At 36.3% G+C, this 23,852-nt stretch overlaps 1 protein-coding gene across 2 annotated transcripts in view; it reads left to right on the top strand.

Moving 5' to 3' along the window:
• The window catches only part of LOC150098712 (thiopurine S-methyltransferase-like), a 100,774-nt gene that overhangs the window by 17,401 nt on the left and 59,521 nt on the right, over positions 1-23,852 (top strand). For both annotated transcript variants that reach the window (XM_090405218.1, XM_090405219.1), the window contains exons 3-4: positions 9,169-9,261; positions 16,515-16,644. In XM_090405218.1, coding sequence (XP_090261344.1) covers positions 9,169-9,261; positions 16,515-16,644 — 223 coding nt within the window. The remainder of the gene's footprint in view (positions 1-9,168; positions 9,262-16,514; positions 16,645-23,852) is intronic.

Below are 23,852 nucleotides of genomic sequence, written 5' to 3'. Positions count from 1 at the left end.
TTAATTTAATTCTTTTCTATATTTTGGCAACGTTACATTGCCATCATCTGGGATCACAAAACAATATGTGCATGAAGGCACTAATATTGGACAAATGAGATTGAAGTAAGGCAACTAAAGTCAGGCCTAGAGTACTACATGGGGCCCCTCTAATGAGCTCAATTGGATGGTCTTGGCCACTGTGCTGAAGATCTGAGGATGAATGCTCCCAAATTTGGGGAAATTTCATGCATCCAAATTTTTCGAGGTTTAGAAAGTTTCTCAGGACTGAGGCAGATTCACGGACTGGCCTCTCATATTTATGTGGGTGGTCTGAAAAGTTCTTGGCCTCGACCATAGATGGCAACACTATTGGCATGATTTTTTTTTTTTCTAAGTTGGTACATCTGTTATAAGCATCCATGTGAAATTGCAAGTCATTCCATCAAGTAGTTGGTTTTATACAGCCTGTCTGAAGCAAAAGTGTTGTCCTTGAAATGGATAAAATTGAGTATCGTGCAGTTATAAAATTCTTTGTAAAAGAAGGTTTAATGCCAAAAAAATTCATTCGAAGTTCATAAAAGTTTATGGGCACTCTTCTCTTACGTTTTCGACAATTAAGAAATGGGCTGCCGAGTTTAAACGTGGCCATACCAGCCCTGAAGATGTTCCACATGAAGGACTTCCAAAAAGTGTAGCAACACCAGAAATCATTGATCAAGTGCACAATATGGTATTGGATGACCAGCGAGTTAAAGTGTGAAACTGCTAAGACTATAGGCATTTCTAAAGAACATGTAAGATATATTTTGCATGAAGAATTGTTAAAACGCTCTTGCACAAAACTGTTGTGCAAGAGCGCAAAGTTTTTAATAAGAATAATAAGAATAAAACTGATTTTGTGCATTAATTTATTACTATGGTTGAGACTCGGATTTACCATTACACACCAGAATCCAAACAGGTCAAAACAGTGGACAGAAGCCAGTTGTTCAGCGCCAAAGAAGACAAAGTCCGTTTCATCAGCAGGAAAGGTCATGGCATTGGCATTTTGTTTATCAATTATCTTGAAAAGAGTAAAACAATAACTGGAGAATATTATTCTGATCTTTTAACCAGACTGGATGAAAAAATTCATGAGAAAAGACCCAGTTTGCAGAAGAAAAAAATCATTCATTAGGACAATGCACCTGCCCACAAAGATGTTTTGGCAATGGGAAAATTAAGCGATCTGCAGTATGAATTGTTAGAACATCCACCCTATTCTCCAGATTTGGCTCCATCTGATCTCTATCTCTTCCCAAAATCGAAACTCTTCCTCACTGGTCAGCGTTTTTCTTTTAATCAAGAGGTGATTGCAGCTGTCGAGGGGTATTTTGCACATCTTACCGAGAACCACTACAGGGACGGAGTAATGGTGCTGGAGCATTTTTGGAATAAATGTATTAGTCTTAAGGGAGATTATGTTGAAAAATAAAAAATAATTTTGAAATTATAAATTGGTTTTTCATTGTTAGGCCAAGAACCTTTCAGACCACCCTCGTATATTGGTTGTGGTGTAATAGTGGCCTTCTTCCATTGTATCCTGTGGTGGTAGGTGTCTCCAAAACATGGTCAGCAAGTTCAGAGTGGCTTTGATGGTGGAACCAGATGTAGTCTTTGTGTTCAGAATTCTGATGTTGGATGTCCTGCCTTGTTTGGCTGTAGTAGGACAGTTTGTAACTGCAAGGGACCTGGTAGGCCTAGGGAATGTTTCTGGTCTTTGGTGGAGCAGATAAAGGATGTCAGTTTTTTTTTGTGTGGCCTGTAAGTGATTGTAAGGTTGTATTTCCTTAGGATTTTTGTTAATTTTTTGGTTTTGCCCCAGATATATGGTGATAGATTTTGAGTAATCTCTGCTCTGAAGAAGGGAGGGGAATTCATACCGCTATTACACGGTTTTAATATTTGTTGGATTTTGTGTGGATTGTAGTCATTGGCTGAGAAAGTGTTGAGAATATGGTCATTTCAGTGGTTTGGACACTGCTATCAGAACTGATTATTTTTGCCCTACTATATAATCCCATATTGTTTGGAAGGGAAGTGGCATGGCTGCGTGAATGTATCTATCAGTGTATGTGGGTTTTCTGTAAACCAAGAATGCCAGGGATCCATCAGGTTGATGGGAAGCTGTTGTTTTCCTTTTCTAAGGTAAACTGGATCATAGATGTGTAAAGAAAATGTTGAGCATATCTAGGCCATGTGGCCAAATGGTCATTCATCTACTCACTGTGCTAGCCAGTGAGTTTATGTGGGGGACAGAATTTAAGGCTTTTCTTCAAAGGTCTCCGTGAAGAAGTTGGCCGGGGTTGGAGAACCCATTGCTGTCACCTCTATCTGTTTGTAGAATTTTTCTTACCATATGAAATTGGCTGAGTTCATAGTAAACGGAAACAGGGTTAAGATATCAGGAGGAAATATATCTTAGTAAGGTGTCTTTGAATGAGACATTAGTGAATAGAGAGGAGACTTGAAATTGAATATAATGTCAGTGTGCTGGAGTGTGAGGTTTTCTATACTGACTTCAAAGTAGGCTGAGTTTTTTTGTGTGTGAAGTATCCGTTGAGAGGGGGGGGGGGCTCCATCTTTAAGGAGCCTTGAAATGTTCTGATTTGTGTATTGGTAGAATCATGATCTAAAGATAGGTAGGTAGAGCAATCTCAACGTAAGAAGGCAAGCTTACATGTGTAATCTTTTTGGTTTAAAACTATAGTGGCATTCCCCCTTATCAGCTTTGGTAATTACTATTCTATTGTTGTTTTTAATTTCTTGCAGAGCTTCACATTATTTCCTTGAGAGGTTGGTTTTATGTGGTTTTACATGAGTAAGTACACTAGCTACATCAAGTCTGATATTTTTGGCAATAATAATAGGATGGCTGAGGATACCTCATTCTTTTTGGATCATTACTTTTTTTTACAGTCTTTATCTTAGGTGCAAGTGCATAGTTGTGGCCATGAGCAAGTGCACTAATTGCTTCCAGCCACAACTGCTACCTACTACTATAGCCAAACAGTCAGGACAGCCAATATCATAATTTCTGAACACAAGGACTACATCTGGTTTCACTATTACAGCCACTCTGTATTGCTAACCATGCTTCGAACAATCACCACAGGATATGCTGGGAGAAGGGCAGTATTGCATCACAGCAGATACAAATATGAGAGGCTATTCTTCGAATCTGTGTCATCCCTAAGAAACTTTCCAAACTTCTACAAATTTGGGTACATGAAACTGCACAAAATTTGGGAAGCACTCATCCTCAGAACTTCAGCCCAATACTATCCAATTAGTCCATTAGAGGGTGCCATTTAGGACTCCAGGCCCTACTTTGGTTGCCTTTCTTCAGCGACATTTGTCAAGTTAGTTCCTGTGTGCACATATCATTGTTTTGTGATTCCGGATGATGGCAGTGTAACGTTGCCAAAATATAGGAAAGTATTAATTAAAGTTATTATAATTATTATTTAATATATGTTGTTATTTACTGAAAAATAACAGATATCCCATAGTCTCATTCCCTCTCATTCTGCCATACCTTTCTTCTGTTTCCTCCTTCCTATTTCCTTTTGCTTCCACATCAGTTACTTTCGTTTCTTCATTTTTATGTTCTGTTATGTTCTCCCTCAGTCACACTAGCTTTCATTCTATTATTCACAAAGGCTTTTGCACCCATATTCATGCTAACTTTCATTCCTTTAGCCTGTTTTGCATTTGTCGATAACTTGTAATTAAAATATCACACTTTCTACAAATTCATACCTTCTCTTGTCTCCAGTCTCTCCTCAAATACATCTTTCACATTTCTTTGTGCATACATGTTGCACTCACAACACCAAACCATTTTCAAAAAGCTTACATTGTTAATGACATTTAATCTTCACACTCCATGGTGTTCAGATCTCATTCATACCACTGTTGTGTTCTGTTTAATGCAAGATTCAAAAATTCAGTAAAAAAAATCAGTAACAAATCCACAAAGCCCAACAGTCATGAAGGTACACTAAGCTATCAAAAATAAACAGTATTATACTAAAATGCAAGTAGTATAGCTATTTATTACAGAAAATAGCACTTATCTTTTTCAGAATTCTTTACCAATGGCAACATACATTGAGGTTCTCTAGTGGCCACTAGTTGAATTTGACCCTGGGGGATTTTCCAAAAGATAGGGCAGTCCCTGAAGTTGCACATGGGAGTAAGTGGCTTTTTTTGTGATATGATTATAAAATGTAATATGATTGTCGTTGTGACACCTGGTGTATCAGCCATCCAGTTGCACAATGGAGGTACTGAACTTGAGTATACTATAGCAAGAGGAATCTGAAGCATTTGTATGATATCATTTTCATGAACTTTGTAAGATCAATAGAAGCTTTAGAAATGTTCCAACAAGCTCAGAATCATGTCACTCTATAGAGATGTGCCAAACCTCATCATAAACATTTGGCAAGCATTTCTCTATAGACAGATATGGTTATAATGAAAATTTGATCTGCTTCAACAATTTAAACACACACACACACACACACACACACACACACACACACACACACACACACACACACTGACTCTCTCTCTCTCTTAAATTGATCAGAGTGAAGTCGCATCTTTTGGTTCACTTAAGAGGTAGTTGAACTGGAAAGCCGTTGTTCACGGTAGCCCCACCTTGTCGGCAGAATTCAAACCCCTAGCCTTTTTGGCTGGAGAGTGGATATATTAACCACTCAGCCAACCAGGCCAGTATAATACAGGACTTTGTAGCATGCTTCACCTGCACTATGCTTTTTGTCATTTAAAAGTATTACAAGTAATATAATGGGGGGGTGAATATTTGCATGAAATGTAGACAATGGGGGAAGAGTTGGGTGATCTCAATATAAGGATTTCAAATATCTTGGATTTCAGTGGTGGTGATGGTACTAGGAAATGTATATTTGCAGGGAGAGAGTTATGAGCAGTACGATTGCAGGGGGGGAGAGGAAAACAAACACCAGGTGGCGATGGACTTGATATTAGGTAGTGTGACTGGAGATATGAAAGATCTCAAGGATGGTGCTGACTATGCCACTGAATCTTCAGTGAAGGTAGAAAGATTGGAGAGGGAGACTGAGGTATTGAGAGAGAGGAAGTGGAGCATATGAAAAATTAGTTGACTTGTGTGAAGGGAGAGATTAGAACACTTAAAAGACTGACTGATGCAAGACAAGAAGTGTGAGAGAAAGTTAAAAATGAGAGGAGATAGAGGGAATGGGCAAACCAAGGAAAGAGGGGATAATAAGAGAACGTTGAATGGGTCTAGGAGCAAGGAAGCAAAGCAAGATGATTAGCAAGAGATCCAGGATCGAGAATATTGGAGAGGGAGAGTGAAAGATGCAGGTGAGCAAGGAATAAATGGATCTGTGAGGAAGTGATATATGGAGATTAAATGATTTGTAGTATGCAGAATAGAGAATGGAATGTTAAAGGACTACTTGCCTGGAGGAATGATAGAGCATGTGTATATGGCAATAAAGAGAGGATTGAGACTTTAGATTTGATCCTTGCTTCAGAGTAGCTGATTATAACTAAGATTGTAATTTTATAATTGTAAGATTATAATTAAGCTTGTCCCCCCCCCATTGGTGAGACCATGCAGTTTATATTTGGAGGCAAACAGCATTCTTCATCAATTTGGTCTAAAGTTGTTGACTGTTGAAATCAAACTGCTGCAGATGAAAAAGAGGTGGAAAGCAGTTGCATGAGGAATATGAGTCAGGCCAGGAAAGTGACTAGTATAGTAAGGAGACAAAAATGGAATATGAGGGGAGAGAGAGAGATTAGCTCAATAGTCCAAGCAAAATCCCAAAGATTCTTTCATTATGTGGTCAGTAGAAGGAGAAATGATTGTGGACAAATGACCCATTTAGATGGAAAAAGAGGTAAAGTGACCTGTGCAGATGATAGTGGAGCTGTTTAACGATCAGTTTATTTGGGGCATTTCATCCTGAAAGAACAGGTTTTATTTAGGAAAGAATCTGAAGGAGTGAAGGCTTAGAAATGCATGAGGTGAATGTGTTTCAGATAGTACTCTGAAGGTCAGTAAAACAGTGGAGCTAGATGGGATTTTACCCCTGATTTTGAGAGAATGTGCTGACACCTCCATTGACCTGACTGTTCACCAAAAGCCTAGTTAGTAGGAAAGTTCCCACTGAGCAGAAGGAGTGTAAGATATTGCCATTGCACAATGGTGGTGTTAAAATGCAATTAGGTGGTCTATAGACTAGTTTGTATTACTTCTGTGGTTGTTAAGGTTTTGGAGAAATTAGTAAGGGATCATATACACAAAATTAGGCAGATGAGAGTAATATTATATGTGAAAGGCAACAAAGATTTGTTAAAGGGTGCTCTGGTTTCAATAATTTGCTTGCCTTTTTATAATAAAGTGACAAGGGAAGTTAATGAGGGAAAGGTATTATAGTGGCTTTTTTTTTTTTTTTTTTTTTTTTTTTTGCAAAGGCATTGAATAGGGTGCCACATACTATAAGTTGATATTTAAGTTGCAATACATTAAATTAGATATCAGATTAGTGAAGTGGATTAGAAATTAGAAAGTGGATCAGAGAATTCTCCTATGCATAATCCTCTGATATCTATCAGAGGATTATGCATAGGAGAGCTATATTAAGGAAGAACATAAGTAGGATTCCTCAGGGATCAATTCTGGGACTTTTGCTTTTCAACCTTTATGCCAGTGATGTCATCACTGGCATAAAGGTTGAAAAGCACTGGGTTTAAGAGAGATATCCAGTTATTTGCAGATGATGCAAGGCTTGGGAAGATTATTAGTAACAGTGTTGATGTTTTGGCTCTTACAGAGAATTTAAATAAGCTGGGAAGGTGGGTAATGCAGCTAAACTATAATAAGTTTAGTTTAATCCAAGTGTGAACAAACAAAGTTTGCACCTGAAAGTATCTTCAGGACTGGGGTAAGGTAGTACAACACCAGGAAACTCGTTGCAAAGGTGGAGAAAGCTTCCATCACTCCTATCTCAGTATCTCCCATAATGCAAAGCACATCTCCTTGCAGATATGTGTAATGCTATGCATTAAAGCAAGGGCCACTACCCATACCGGTTTCAACCTTTATTGAGGTCTCGTCAGTGGGAGCCAGGCCCAGCAGTGGAGACACCAAGGCAGAAGCAATGAGAGGCCATCCCAACCTATAGGAGTTGCCAAAGGGTGTACAACCTTATTATTAAATTACTCCGGATTCAGAGAAAGATGTTGAGAGTTTATTTTTCACTTGGTGAAAAGTTTTCACCAAGTGAAAAATAAACTCTCAAAATGCAGCTAAACATAAAGTTTGAAATTTGGGATCCATACATAGGAAGCTACATACTTTATTAGTGGATCTCTATTGGGAAGAAATATGAGGGTGGTCTGAAAAGTTCTCAGTCTACCAATGAAAAAACGAATTTATAATTTCAAAATTATTTTTATTTTTCAACATAATTTCCTTTAAGACTAATATATTTATTCCAGTGATGCTACAGCATTATCCCATTCCTGTAGTGGTTCTCAGTAAGATCTGCAAAAGACTCCTCTACAGCTGCAATCACCTCTTGATTTGAAGAAAAATGTTGACCTGCAAGTTTTGGGAAGAGATAAGAGTGGATGTTCCAACAATTCATAGTGCAGATTCCTTAATTTTCCCATTGCCAAAACACCTTTGTGGGCAGGTGGATCATCCTGATGGAAGATGATTTTTTCTTCTGCAAACCGAGTCTTTTCTCACAAATTTTTTCATCTAGTCTGGTTAAAAGATCAGAATAATATTCTACGGTTATTGTTTTATCCTTTTGAAGATAATTAATAAGCAAAATGCCTTTAGCATCCCCAAACACCGATGCCATGACTTTGTCTTCTTTGACACTGAAAAGCCAGCTTCTGTTCACTGTTTTGACTGTTTGGATTCTGGTGTAATGGTGAATCCAAGTCTCATCCATAGTAATAAATCGATGCACAAAATCAGTTTTATTCTTGTTAAAACACTCCAAGCACTGTTCAAAGATTTTTGTGCAAGGGCAGCACCCATCTTGTGCAAAGCTTTTTCATTTGCAATTCTTCATGCAAAATTTATCCTACATGTTCTTTTGAAATGTCTATAGTCTCAGCAATTTCATGCACTTTGACTCGCCGGTCATCCAATACCATATTGTGTACTTGATCAATGATTTCTGGTGTTGCTACACTTTTTGGACTTCCTTCACGTGGATCATCTTCAAGGCTGGTATGGCTATGTTTAAACTCGGCAGCCCCTTTCTTAATTGTCGAAAATGAAGGAGAAGAGTGCCCATAAATTTTTATGAACTTCGAATGAATTTCTTTTGGCATTAAACCTTCTTTTACAAAGAATTTTATAACCACACGATACTCAATTTTATCCATTTCAAGAGATACAGACAACACTTTTGCTTCAGACATTTGTATAAAAAAACTACTTAATGGAATAACTTGCAATTTCACATGGATGCTTATGACAGATGTACCAACTTAGAAAAAAAAATCGTGCCAATATTGTTGCCATCAGTGGTCGAGGCTGAGAACTTTTCAGCCCACCCATGTAGATGAGGCAAGAGATCTTGTGGTGATTGTCAATAATAATTTGAATTTTAGGGCATATGTTTCAATAATAATTTGAAGTTTCAGGCATATATTTCAGCAATCTTTTGGATTGCCTGAAGGCAATAATTCTAATGGTTTCTGTTTTGTTGAATTTTTTTTGCAGTTGTAATTTTATGAATTGTTAAAATGTCAAAATTATGAAAATATTTTGATGATCTTTGTGCAGTAGTAAGCTGTTCCTGAGACCTTTAAAAAACTGTATGTATAAACAAGAGCCTTAAAAAATAAAATTTATTTAAGACATTTATCCAGTACTGTTGCTACACATCAAAGTCTTTTTCTTTGTACATGTCTGTTTAAAATCTCACTTCAATTCTATGCATGCAAGATTACTAATTATATTTTTGTGTCTTTATATATATATCCTGTTATATTTTCACATACTTTTGATTTGAAATAATCTATGCTTAATATTTTTTGGTATGTAGGGGGGGAGAAAGGAATAATTATTCATTCTGAAATTAATATTTTGGATTATAGAATCCTCGTAAAGTACAAAGACCGACTTCTAAATGGGTGCAAGGATGTACAAATATTCTTTCCCATGTGTGGCAAATCTCTGGATATGAAGTGGTATGTATAAGAAATTTTTGTTTCAATGAATTTATTATATGACATGGTAAAATAAAAAAAAAGCATAACAGTTTTTAATAAATGCACTTATTTTTGAATATGCAATATTCATGTTTGTTTGTTGGTTGGTTGGTTGGTTTTTTTACCAAAGTTCTATATGTACATTGCTATATGTAAATTTTGTTATTGTTATAAAAAATTTATTTCAGCAAAATTTCCACATACTGTGAGTCAATTATATTTACATTCCATTTATACAGTGAGAGTACTTGACAGTGGTCTTTTATTTTTGACTTTTGAGCTCATTGTTTCAAAAATTTTTAATAATTAGTGGATACAAAAGCATAACAGACATTGGACCAATTCAAATGTATACACAAAGTGATATTAATTTAATTATTAAAAGTTGTTGGCAGTAGGAGGAAAGATTTTGATATCATTCAAGACAAGCTTCAAAATCAATAATGCATTTAAAAATATATAATTGGTACTTATTAATATAATGAATTATATGACTTTAAGTGGCTGGGATGGGAACATCCCAGCCACTTAATCTTAACAGTTTTTATAGGACAAACATCTAGATTAGCTTGCTTCTCCATCCCAAACAACATAGTTGTTTGGGATGGAGAAGCAAGAGCTATAATAATCAGTATTAGGTTAGATTTTTTAATATATGTTCTTTTATAGTGTTAAAAGATATTACTTTTTGTTGTTGATAAAAATAGATGAAAATTAAATTGAAATACTTTACAGGAATCTGTTTGAATCTGTTGCTTCCTGTTGCTAGTAAATTACAGTATTATGTAGATGTAAAGGAAGGAGAGGAAGAAATTTAGACAGCTGGCTATAAATATTTTCTGCAGAGAATTTGGTAAAGTCCAAATGATAAACAAATATAATTATGAATCTATCACTTGTTGCTCAAGTTGCTGAACTTTCAGAAAGTCACTAGTTAACAAATATAATCAGTTATTTTTATTATTATATTATTACCCTCCTTGGAGTTAGCAGATTCATTCTACTGACAACATATTTATCATGCTGAATCTTAAAATCCTTAACACTCCTTACATTAACAACCTATTCCAGAAATGTGTTCCATTCACTCACTGTTCTACACATAAAAAATCTACTCTTCACCACATTCTTACATAACTTCCAGGGATGGCCTTTGGTTCTTCCCCGCTCACCTTCTACTCGTTTTGTAATCCCTTTTAGATTAATCTGATAAAATCTCCTCACTGACTTAAATGTCTCTATCAACCTCTCATCCATCCAACTCTGTAATCCACATTTCTTCAACCTCTCTCCATAGCCAACATTCCAGTCCTGATGTTGTCTTAGTCACTCATCTTTGAACCCTCTTCAATGTTTCACATCATGCTGAAAACCAGGTGATGTGGAAACATTATGAGTACAATAGTCCCATTGTGGTCTCACTAGTGCTTTATACAGTGGCACAACTACCCCCTTATCCTTACATGTTAGTGTACTTCTTATCATAGCGACACTACAATACACAGTCTTTGCAACACTTGCAGTATGCTTTCTAAACTTCAATCTACTGTCTACCATCACTCCCAAATTTCAAATCTCATCCACATCCTGCAGTACAGTTCCATCAATATAGCACACAGCCTTATATTTCTGCACTCCAAAATGTAACCTTGTACTTATTAAAACTACAACTTCACTCCTTTGTCCAAGTTAAAAGTCTATTCAAATTTTCCTGAAGGGAATTAACATCAGCAGTGCTACTTATAATTCTCCCCAACTTTGCATGATCAACAGACAACTGAAGAGCTCCTGTCAGGTCACGTGATATATAATTTTCAAAGATGTTAAACAGCAGGAGCCCAGGAACAGAACTCTGGGATGCACCACTGGTTGTTGCTCTCCTTTTTTGAGACTACTTCATCATACACAACTTGCTAGTACCAATCACTAATCCATTTGACCAACATTTTCTATTCCCATCCTTTGCAGCTTGTACACCAACATATGTGGTAGTCTATCAAACTCTTCTGTAAAATCCAAGAATATCACTGTATATCTGATATCTTATACCCTTATCTAACACACTCATTACTCTACCATAAAATGCAAGTAAATTGCTAAAATAAAACCTACCCTTTGCAATTTCATGCTGACCACCATAATAAAGAATACTACGTCCATCAACCCAATGTTGTATTCTATTCCTAACTAATCTCTTCAGCACCGTGACTACAATTCCAGTTATACAGACTGGTATATAATTGTAAACATCTGTTATAGTACCATTCTTTTGGAGTGGCACTATTTTACCTTCTTTCCTCCTTAGGAAACTTACACATTTCAAGACTCATTAAATAACCAGGTCAAGGGCATAGCTAGCTGTTAAGCTCATTCCTTAAAAATATGTGGTTATATATCATCGATTCCCACAACCTTATTAGCATTTAATAAGGTTGTGGGAATATTTCACTTCCAATTCTCCTAATACTTGCTTCCCTCCCTTCTGCATATTGTACAGCATCATTTACACCAGCATGACATACACTGATAAAGTGCTCGTTCAATAATTCCATGCTTATCCTTTGCCTCAGTCACTCTGCTGCCCCCACCAGTATCAGCCTACCATAATTATTCTTTCTCTTGTTTTCCATATAGAGGAAGAATTCCCTTGAATTAAACTTGGCCTGATAAACCAATCTGCTCTAATACTGCACCTTTTCTTTCTTTTATCATGCTTGTCACCTTTCCTGCACTTCATAGTGCAGAAAAGGTGACAAGCATGATAAAAGATCAGATGAGAAAAGATCAGCAGATCAGCTCTTCACTGATCTGCTGATTGCCACTGTCTTGTACCTTTTCTGTAACAATTTCTTTTCCAACACCGCTTCCTTGATTTCATGATTAATCCATTTTATTTCTACTCTGTTCTACATTGCTTGTGTCAGATACTGCCTTATGAATTCCCATTCACTGTTAACATCTTTTCTGCACCACTCATCAACCCAATGTATTGATGCTAGTTGACTACAGAGCTTCCCATAATCACCCACCTTATAGTTCCACATATATCCTTTTTTTTTTGGTAGTAATCTTTTATTTTCATCACTTCCCAAACAAATACCTCATGAACACTCTCACCAACTGGTGGCAGTTAATACCTCATTAACAACTATATCTTGTGAGGTTATTACCAAATCTAAAACACTAAAGTCTCTAGTTACTTCAGTCAAATTCTATTTAACAAATTTATCCCTCAGAAATTCAACAAACTCACTCCCCTTGTTTCTGCACACCATCTCCTCCTTCCATTCTATATTCCTCTAATTAGTCTCCCATCAGAATTATGCTTATAATAGAAACAGAATTCTCTCCATTTGAATGACTACAAAATTCTTAGTTTCAAGTTTCTGGACCATTTTCAATGCAAGAGTTATAGAGAACAGAATAACAAATACAAGCACATTGTAGAATTAAAAAGCATGTTAGTAAAATAAGCATGTGTTACATTATATTACGAGGTGGTATCAAAAAGTTGATAGACTACCTCTGTTTACGAGAAATTACTTTATTTATCTACGTTTACACACTGTCACCTTCAAAATAGTCCCCTTGCTTATCAATACAGCATTCTTGCCACTTCTGGAATGTATCCTGGAAGTCTTCTTTTCGAAGCATGTCAAGCACCTTCTGTGATTCGCGCTGGATCTCTGCAGTGGTGTCAAAACGGTTACCTTTGAGCTGGATCTCATCTTCAGGAAGAAGGTGAAGTCTGCAGGAGCCAAATCTAGTGAGTAGGGTGGGTATGGAAGTGAGATCATGTTGTTTCTGGCAAGAAACTCACGTGTGAAGAGAGCTCAGTGACATGGTGCATTGTCGTCGTGGAGCATCCAGTTTTTCGCGCACCACAGATCTGGTCGTTTCGCCGAATGTTGTCCCTCAGATGCCTTAAAACCTGGCAGTAGAACTCGCTATTGATGGTCTGGCCTCTGAGGACGAATTCTCGATGCACAATGCAGCAAATGTCGAAAAAGATGATGAGCATGCACTTGATCGAGCTGCGAACCTGCCTCGCCTTTTTCGGTCATGGAGATGATGGGTTCTTCCACTGTGAAGACTGTTGCTTCGTCTCAGGGTCGTACCCGTACACCAAAGTTTCGTTACTGGTAATGATCCTCGACATGAAGGATGGGTCATCCACGGCATGCTGAAGGAGTTCTTGGCAGACTTCGATGCATGTTCCTTCTGCTCCTGGGTCAGCAGCCTGGGGACGAACTTGGCAGCAACACGGCACATGTTCAAATCACACGTGAGGATTGGCTGGACTGTTCCGCATGACACACCAACAATGGCAGCAGTGTTGTGGAGTGTTCCCCCACGATCCTCATGCAGAAGTTGCTGAATGGTTTCGACATTTTTGGGAGTTGAGCTCGTTGAAGGTCTTCCTGATCTCTCATCATATTCCAGTGATGTTCTTCTGCTCTTGAAGCATGTGTGCCACTCAAAGCACCTCGAATGACTCATTGCAGCTTCGCCGTAAACTTGCCGAATCATGTCAAATGTCTCTGTGGCAGATTTGCCCAGTTTCATGCAGAATTCATGTTTGCTCTTTGTTCTAACTTGCTGTCCATGATGAAATCGCAGATATGGTAACGCAGATGGTCAGAATAGCATCAGTTGCACAGCTCCCGATGTACACAGGATGATGTCTTTTGGCCCACTGACTTATGAAGGTAGGTGCTCCCTGTGACTGTGCATCTGTTGGCGTGTTACAAACCTAGTCTCAAAACTTTTTGATACCACCTCATATGTTATTACAAGCATAAGGAAATCAATCTGTAATGCCATTAAAGTCCAAAGCAAAAAGTAATTCAGTTGTTAAAAAGAAAAAAAAAAATTCAAATAAGAGCAATGAGAAAGATAACTTCTCAGAATTGGGTCAAGTCTTAAGCATTCATATCTATTTCAATTTGGTAAATTAATAAAAGCTCACAGATTTCTTTATATAATCTTTCCATTAAATAAAATTACTTTGATGTAACACTTCTGTCTTTTTTCCAGTGAACCATGTGATTCGATGAAATGGAAAACCCACATTTATCAGAATTTAATGTTAACTTGGTGCTTTTTTTAAGCGTTCCAATACAGATCTACCTGTCTATCCATTATATGAAAGACTGCTTGGTCAGAGAATCTAGTATACTTTTGAATAGGAAAAAGAGAATGTTGATTCAGGAGGGTAGACAAGATGTGAATTTGAGAAGAGGGGATGAGAACTCCAAACTTGCAAAACATGTTTTTTTTTCTCTTCATTCATACCATCTTCTCAAGTACTTTGGAATACGTATTTCTTAAAACAGAATCTGTTAGTATTTCAGTCCATTGTTAACAAGTTTCTTCCTTCTCTTCAGTTTCTGTTCATTTGTGGTATTAGCATGTTGCAGGTTGAACAACCTTTTGTATAGATAACCACAAATAAATATATATTTTACAGGAGGTGGTAGTTTATTTCTATCACATATGTGAAGAAAAATTATATATCCTTATAGTTTTGTTCTGTTATTATTATTATTAACATCTGACCTCAGATCACTTTTCAGCTCACACCCTCTTTATACAATTTCCAGGGATGGCCTCATGTTCTATCCCCCCTTCCCCATTCTATGAAAAATCTCTTCCATGTCAACCTGATAACAACCCCTGACTAGCTTATATGTCTCAGTCATATCCTCCCACCCTCCTATTCATGAAGCTTTGCAATTTACATTCTCTCAATCAGTCCTCGTACTCCACATTCCAAAGACCACTGACCACTTTTGTGAATCTTCTCTGGACCCTTTCTAACATATCCTCATCACCTTGAAAACCCAATGGCCAAATCTGTGCACAATAATCCATATGAGGCCTGATCCAGGCCTTATAACCTTATTTCTGCATGTCAGGGTCCCCCGCATCATTGCCGTTATCTGATGTGACATCTTCACAACTTGTGCAGTTTGGCCTCTAAATTTCAGGTCCTTGTTCACCACCACTTCCAGATCTCTCGTCTCCTCTACCTCTTTTAAAGTTTCCCCACCAAGTGTATACTTTGCATTGTTGCTTACAAAATTTCAAAACATTACACTGCAACAATGAACTGACAGTTCCACTTACCTGCTGATTCTTGCAATCTATTCAAGTCCTATTGTAATGTCATAACATATGCTTGACTCTGTATTGCTCTCCCCAATTTTGCATAATTTGCAACCAGCTTCATAGCACTAATTAAATCCATCCCAGTATCATTAATATACAAATTGAACAACAATGTTCCAAAACTGACCCCTGCAGCCAACCACTTTCCTCTTTTGGGATACTGCACCCCATATACATTGATTCCTGTTTGATGGCCAGTCACTGATCCAACTCGGAAGTCTGTTATCCATTCCAACTCATTTCAGTTTATTTAACAGCTTGTCGTGTGGCAGTCTATCATAAGCTTTTGCAAAATCTCAGTACACCATTGTATATGCATCTCCTCTCTCCAAGATATTTGTCACTTTGTTATAGTACATAAGTAAGTTAGTAAAACATGATCTCCCTTTAACAAACCCATGCTGATAACCACAGAGAATGTTGCTGTTTTTCTGTGGTTATCATTCTCACCAATCTCTTTACTACCTTCATGTTTGAAAGTTTAATGGAATATTTGCAGCTAGGAAAGGTCTAAAACTAATGCTGCCAATATTTTGTCTCAGTCACTGAGATATCTTCAGGTATCACAAATAACTCTTGTAACACACGCTCAAATACAACACAATACTAAGTGAAACACATGGGTAAAACACCACCTAAATAGGACTCTAAGGTCCTATTTAGGCGGTGTGCCCTATATGGGCATTTGTAGGTGGCCTAGGATGTCAAGTGGGATCTCTGATAATTAATATTTCCCAAATTTTGGGAAGTTTTATGCAACTGTATTTATTTAAATTTGGTTGATTTCTGAGTGCTGCTGCATATTCTAAAAACAATCTTTCTTTTTTGAATTTACTATGGTAGAGCATCGTGGTTTTTCTCCAGGAGATCCTGTGGACTGTATCCAAAACATACAAAGCTGTTGTGATTTATGTTGTATAACAATGGTTATAGAAGGGCATAGATAACTTTTACATTTGTTATTCTGATTTTAATGCAGCAATTGGTATTGTAGTGATATTTTTATGGAATTAATGATGTTTGATCAAGGAATTCTTAATTATTATTATTATTTATGCTAGGTTATATGAAGAAGGCCACAGAATAGTTGGAGTAGACTGTTCTGAGACTGCTATAAGAGAGTTCTTTACTGAACAGAAGATGGAATACAAAAAAGAGCCAGTGGAAAGATTGAATGGATCAGTGTATCAGGTATCAGTTTGCTTAACACAAATGCTTTTGATTTCATTCTGTTATATGAGCATTATTATTATTATTATTATTATCTTTGTAGAATCAACAGACTCATCACAGGGGGCCTAACTCAGCAAGCAGTATGTCTATCATAAGCCTTAAACTCATTCTCAATACATTCTAGTAATGTATTTCACTTACCCACCACACTTCATGTAAAAATTCTGCTCTTCACATTCCTTTATGCAATTTTTTCCTTATACTATCCTTCCATTGATTCTGTAAAATGTTCTTCTGTATTAAGCCGATATAATGTTCTCACTAACTTCTGCAATTTACATTTCCTAAACCTCTCCCCCAACATTCCAGAGTCCTTCGATTGCCTTAGTTACTCATCTGTGGATTCATCTCAAAGTTTCTATGTCACGATAGAAACTAGAGTACAGTAGTCCATGCATAGTCTGCTTTATACAGTGGTACAAACACTTCTTTATCTGTACTTGTCAGGGTATTCCTTAAGCAGAATAATCTGTAGCCTTTACAACAAGTGTCCTCTGAATTTTAGGCTATGCTGAATCTTATCTTGTAACTTGGCAGTACTTTTTCATCCATGATATTAGAAAAAAAAATTATTATGTTACTGATATACTATTTAACTTGTATATACTGTTCTTTCATCTTATTGCTTAACAGAAATAGACAAGCACCTGGGATAAAATTATTTATTTTTTTGTGACTTCCACCCTCAAAAGTTTTTTTGTAAACCAATGGTATATTTTGGACTAAGAATTTTTTCCTAATTTTATTAATTTTATATTTTCATTTATTTTTTACTTAGTCCTGAAACTTTGTTCTATAGGCCAAACATGGAATTTTTCAAGTCACTTCGAAGAGGCCTCCAATAAGTGAGGTTGTGGTCTCACACCAGATGATGAAATTCATCTTCCACTTAAAGATAATCACAAACCTCCAGGCCGAGGGATTTGAACCTGCAGCCTGTTAGATGGAGAGAGAGGATATGATAACCACTTGACAAACCAGGCCAGCAAATATATCGGTTGACTGGTTAGCATATCTGCTCTCCAGCCAAAAAGTTTTAGGTTAGAATCCTTCCATGGGCATAGATATTTGTGATTGTCTGTGGAAATCCTAGTGGTTGTGGGTGGTAGATGGCATTGGTGTAGTTGCAGTTTGTTGTAGTTGGTGGAGACAGAGAGCTGTGGAGTAGGTGCCCTCCCTCGATGAGTCTTTGGACTCCCTGGAGGTGTTACGTAATAATAATAAATCAGAATTAAGTTACAAGTATAAGTGACTGTCATCAGAATTTATGTGCTGGTGCAAGATGACAAAGAAAGTGATGAAAACTTTTACTCCCTCCTGAAAGAAATAATGAACAAAGCAAATAAGTCTGACTATATAATAATGATGGAAAACAAATGCAAATTGGCAATTGCAAAATTAATTCAGTCATCGGTATACATGGCGAGCAGAACAATTAATAGGAATGGGAGAAGGATAATTGATTATGTATTTTATATTAATTCTAAAACCATGATTACATTTTTCCTACACAAAGATTGTCATAAATACACTTGATGGCAGGAGAACACAGATTGATAATAGAATATATGATAGTAAATAATAAATTGTCAAAATCATCATCATCAAATTCCTGATATGTATCATCAAGGGGGGGGGGCGATATACAGAATATTATGATAGTACTACATGAAAAATTTACACCATTACTGACTTCCAATCACGTTTTTCTCAAAAGTTGTCAAGATTCCAATATTATCAGAACTTATAGTTCTGTTTTTAAGGTGGTTTTTACTGTACCAATCCATCCATATCTTGGACTTCTTGTTCTTATCCCTGCCGACCTGCAAAGAACACTTGTTTTGTTAATCTTTCCTCTCCCATTCTATTTATGTGACCATACCACTTGAGATTAGCTCTACCAACACATTCCCGAATCCTAACAATGGCAAGTTCTTTCCTAATATCCTCATTCTTAATGCGATTGATGTCATCTGCACTAATCTTTCTCAGAACTCTCATATTAGAGGTCTCCAGTCTTTGATAATCATTTTATTTCTAACCCAACTCTCAGATCCACAAGTTAAAATTGGTTTCAACACTGTCTTGTATACAGCTAATTTAGTGTTTTAACTAATTTGTTTCTTATTTCATACAAATTTATTCATCTGATTTCCTACCATACCAGCTTTACTAATTCTGTTGTCTATTTCAATATTTCCTTTATCATCTTCACTAAATGTTGTGCCTAAATTTACTTCTTCTGTAGGTTCACCATTCAGGATACAGTTCATGTTTTCAATGTTTCTGCCTATTTTCATTGTCTTTGGCTTTTTATTGCTGATTTTCATATCAAATTTATTACAACAATTATTTATTTTAGTCAGGGAATCTTGCAGACTTGTACTGGATTTATTCACAAGTATAACATCATCTGCATAAAGTAAAGAGCTGAGATTATCATCACCAATTTTGATATCAGACTTGATATCACTTTCCTTCATAATGTGATCAATATAGATAATAAATAACAGTGGAGATAATGTGCACTCTTGTCACACATCATTTTACCTCAAACAATCTTCCTATTCCTCCTTCAAGTCTAACTGCTGACTTACAACTTAAATAGAGATTATACATTGATTGATATAATGTCCCATTTACACCACCATATAACTTGAGCATTTTGAAGAGCTTTCCTCTTGTCATATGTCTTTTCCAGATCAACAAATCTTAAATACAAATCCTTGTTATATTCTCAAGATTTCTCAACTATTTGTCTTAAAGTGAAAATCTGATCCTGACAACCTCTATTTGGCTTGAATCAAGCTTGTTGTTTACCAAGCTTCCTTTCCACAATTGTTCTTAGCTGGTTCTCAAGCATCTTACCAGAAGCATTCAGTAGGGAAATACCTCTGTAATTTTCTCATTCAGTTTTATTTCTCTTTTAATAGATGAGTACTGTGAGAGCTCTGTTCCAATCATCTGGAATTTGTTCTTCTGACCAGGCCTTCTGAATTATGCAATGCAGCTACTGTAAAGCTTTTATACCTCCACATTTGAGCTTTTCTGGCCATATTTCATCTACTCCAGCTGGCTTTTCACATTTCAGGTTTTTGATTACATTTTCTATTTCAAGTATGGATATGTATTCCTGACTGCATTCCTGTTAGGAGTTTTCTACCATCATTCTGAAACTGCTTGTTTCAATTAGCAGGCTTTCAAAGTAATTACTCTAGACATCTAGATATCATTATCTTCAGTTTTCATATCACCTTTATCATCTATGATTCTTATTGTTTTTCCAGTACTTTTTCCTCCATTTCTAAGCTTTTTTCAATAGCCTCCAGAATATTTTGCTACCTTTCTGATATTTTTCTATGTTCTTACCAAAATCTTTCCATGACTTTTACACATGCTTTGCTTTCTTACATTTTTCTCTGTTTTATCTAAGAACACAAGCTGAGTTACTTATCAGGAACTTTTAATATTCTTTCTTCTTCTTTTCCTTGACTGCCTCTTTAACTTCCTGAGTCCACCATGGAGTTCTGATTTTTTCTATCCTTACAGACAACCTCACCACAATCCTCTTTGGCTGAATCAATCAATCAATCAGTGTTTTCTTCAGGGCTTGCCACTGAATCTCCAATGTTTCATTCCTGTTTTCAAACTCTTTCATTTTTTCTTCAATGATGTTTGTGTATTTCAGTCTACAGTTCAACTCTGAAAGCTGCTCAACTTTGATTCATTTTAAAACTGTCTTATACACTCTTCTTTTCAATATGAAATCCAGTTTTATTCTGCTCAAAACTAAATAGCGATTACTTCCTATTTCAAATCCTCTGTATATCCTGAACCCATGAGAAAATATCGCTATCAACTATAACATAGTCAATGAGTCTTTTCTTATTTCTTGCTTTTTTATTTCATGTGAATTTGTGCACATTTTTATGTTGAACATAGCGTTAGTAATAACTAGTTCATGTCCTGAGCAGAAATCCAGCAGAATTTATTATTATTATTATTAGCTTTGTGCTTTTCTCCAAGTTTTCCCAAAACATTTCTATACATCTAATAATCATTTCCTACTCTGTTGTTTAGATTTCTAACAAGGACCAACTCTTCCTTTTCATTAAGCCAGCTGCCTTCTCTAATGCCTTAAGAAATTTGCTCCATTTCTTCCTTGGTCTCATTGTCTACAATAAGTCTCATTGTCCAGTTCCCCATTGTGATATTTGCCCACATCACTCTACTTGATATTGCCCTGCCATTCAAGAAGATTATCCTCATATTTAGTGTTGAATACCACAGCTACTCCATCTTTTCCCTGATTGCTATTGCCTGAATATAACCTTTGTTGCTTAGAAAGAAGCCTGTTTTTGTCTTCTGTGTTTCCATCATGCCTATTATGTCACTTATCCAATTTTGTTACTTATTTTGTTACTTATCCAATTTTTCTGCTAGTTCCATTTGTTTTCCATTGATGCTTCTTACGCTGATAGTACCAATCTTGAACTGTGTTGATGTTGAGTTGGGACATGTTCTGGGATTTGTTCCAGTAGCTGACTTTTTGCTGTTCACCCTGTTTCCCTGACAAAGACTACAGGGGCATTGTTTAATCATGCATCACCCCAGCTGGCATGAAATTCTGTCATGTTGTACCATCATTTTACATAGTGGTTTACACCAGTAAGAATACAATTTGGTCAACTAGATCCCATATTGCCAACCCATCTTTGTTCATTCAGTATCCAGATAGATACCTAACAGGGTGCACTATGAAAAGGTGAGAATTGGACATTAAATCAGAAGTCCCGCTCGGTTCTCTGCATTCCTTAAAAGGCTATGTGGAGGTCTCCTCCCAGTACTGTACATAAGTGATCTTCTCTTACTGAGTTCAAATTCTGTAGGTAGTTTCAGTATTGAGACCACATATTAATATAAAGAGTATATTAAAAATAAACAATTAAAAAATCTGACAAGTTTAATCTTGTCAGGTTTTTTCTCTCCAATCTCTGTTTTACTCAAGCTTCTCTTACACTGGAACTTGCCTTTATTCGCCAAACCTTCCTGTCCAATACTGGCAATGCCAAAAAAGATCTACAAATTATCTGTCCTTTCCACCTCACACCCCTCTGAATAGTAATGGCATTACTGATACAGTAATGCCATTACTATTCTCTGGGACACTTCAGAAAAAAATAGCCAGACAAACTTCATTTGAAACTGGTTTCCCTTCTCTGCTCTGCTCTCTTAATCCACTTCTTCTCTCTCTCTCTCTATTCTAGATGTTTGCAAGGTTCCTTGTTCCTGCAGTTTATCATATTATGATTAGACTGGGAGATCTGCTAACATCCACCCAGATGAACACAAAAAATACATCCACTGCCACAACTATGGTCAGTTAGGTCTAGCAGACTAGGCATTGGATACCTTGCACAGAAGAAAGCTATCATGCTCTATCACAGTAAATATATACTTGAAAGAGTAGCAGATTTAAAAAAGAGGCTAATCTTAATAAATATTGTTGTATTAAACTTCCCAAACTTTGGGAAGTTTTAATTCTTAGGCCTTCCTCCCATCATCTAAGATTAGCCAACAGCACCCATAGAGGGCAACCTCCTTCACGTGACTTTAGTCTTTATATATTCTAATTTCATTTCTTCCACTTATTGTTTCTTTTGTGCTTTTGTTTGTGTTATTACAATTTTAACATTGTATTCTGAAGATATCTCTGTGACAGAGATGAAATATTGAAATGATTAAACTTTCTGTTTAATTATTCCTCTTTGTACTGTAATTATTCCATCAAATTGTAACACTTCCAGTCTTTATTAGCATGAATAGTCTTATGCTGTAGCTTCAGCATCTGTCTTTTTCACTCAAGACATCATTTCTCACATGTACTTTTAATAATATATAAATTCCAAATCCATCCAACCATGGAATACTGCTCACATATTTGAAGTAGTGTGCCCAAAACTTCAATGATTATGCCATGCTTTACAGAAGAGGGTAAGATTAATCAGTGACCCTCCTCTCTTCACAGATTCTCTTTGTCATAAACATTTCATTTCTTACTTATATCTCTTCTAGGTAACTTTATGGCTTCCACCAGCATTCCTTCTCTTTCATCTTAAACTGTAATAACAAGAAGCCACTAGTTAATATTCATTTACCATACAGTTCCAAATTTGAACTAACTTCTCTTCTCCCCTTCTCTTTCACTCCATCTACCTCTGTTCTTTGGAACAGCTTCCATTTCTCAGATTCCTTCTTTCTTCTTATCTATACATGGCACTGACATGCTATAAGTCTTGTGACCTTTCAAGTGTGAGGCTGATATAAAAATAAAATTAGTAGGCGGAATGAAGTGTACCATTATCAGAAAAACTATTGATAGGGTGATTGATCAAATGTGAGAAGCTCCCTTATATACAGGAAAATGAGGGTAGGCAATAGGTCAAGGCAATAGTGCCTTGAACCTCCTGCATTGGTGGTGAAGTCCAAAGAGAGGAAAACATGTATTGATCAGCTAGAGAGAAAACTGGCTACCCAGTTCTTCCCTGTATTTCTTTTAGAATGGAAAATAGACCAAATGATGGTATTTTTCTAAACAGGCCTTGATGCCAGGCTATGAAATGTTAAGAATAACATCACAAGTTTTTCCAAACCTTTCTATGACAAATGTCATAAGTGATGTAAGCTGAGAGTTTTTCCCATAGATCTAGAGTAGCAGAATCCATAATGATGGTCATTGAATAACCAATGGATATCCAGGTAGTGAAGTTGACTGTTGATGACTTTCTCCATTATTTTATAGAGAGCTCAGGTGAGGTCAGTCGTTTGATGCAAACTTTTCTCTTTTTTTTTTTTTTTTTGAAAATGAGTGAATGTAGACTTACTTCCATGTTATGAGACAGATGCTAGCTGAGTATAAAAGAATGCATTAAGTATCTGTTTACTATCATATTGTTTATTGTGACATCCATGTTGCATTTTTTTAACACATTTCTTCTTGTTATTTTCCAAGATGCAAAAAACAATCTTGATGATGAAAAACCAATCAGTTCAGATGAGTGAAATTTGATATCATCTGCTAGCAACAAATATACTCAAGAGAAAAGCACAACCCACAGTATGCCTTGTCATAGAATAGATATTAAATAGAATATGTACTCAATGTA

Source organism: Typopeltis vanoorti, chromosome 15, assembly GCF_054136105.1.
Source record: "Typopeltis vanoorti isolate ZY-2024b chromosome 15, IOZ_Tvanoo_1.0, whole genome shotgun sequence".
In the NCBI taxonomy this organism is placed as follows: Eukaryota; Metazoa; Arthropoda; class Arachnida; order Uropygi; family Thelyphonidae; genus Typopeltis; species Typopeltis vanoorti.
This window is presented reverse-complemented; position numbering and strand designations above follow the sequence as displayed.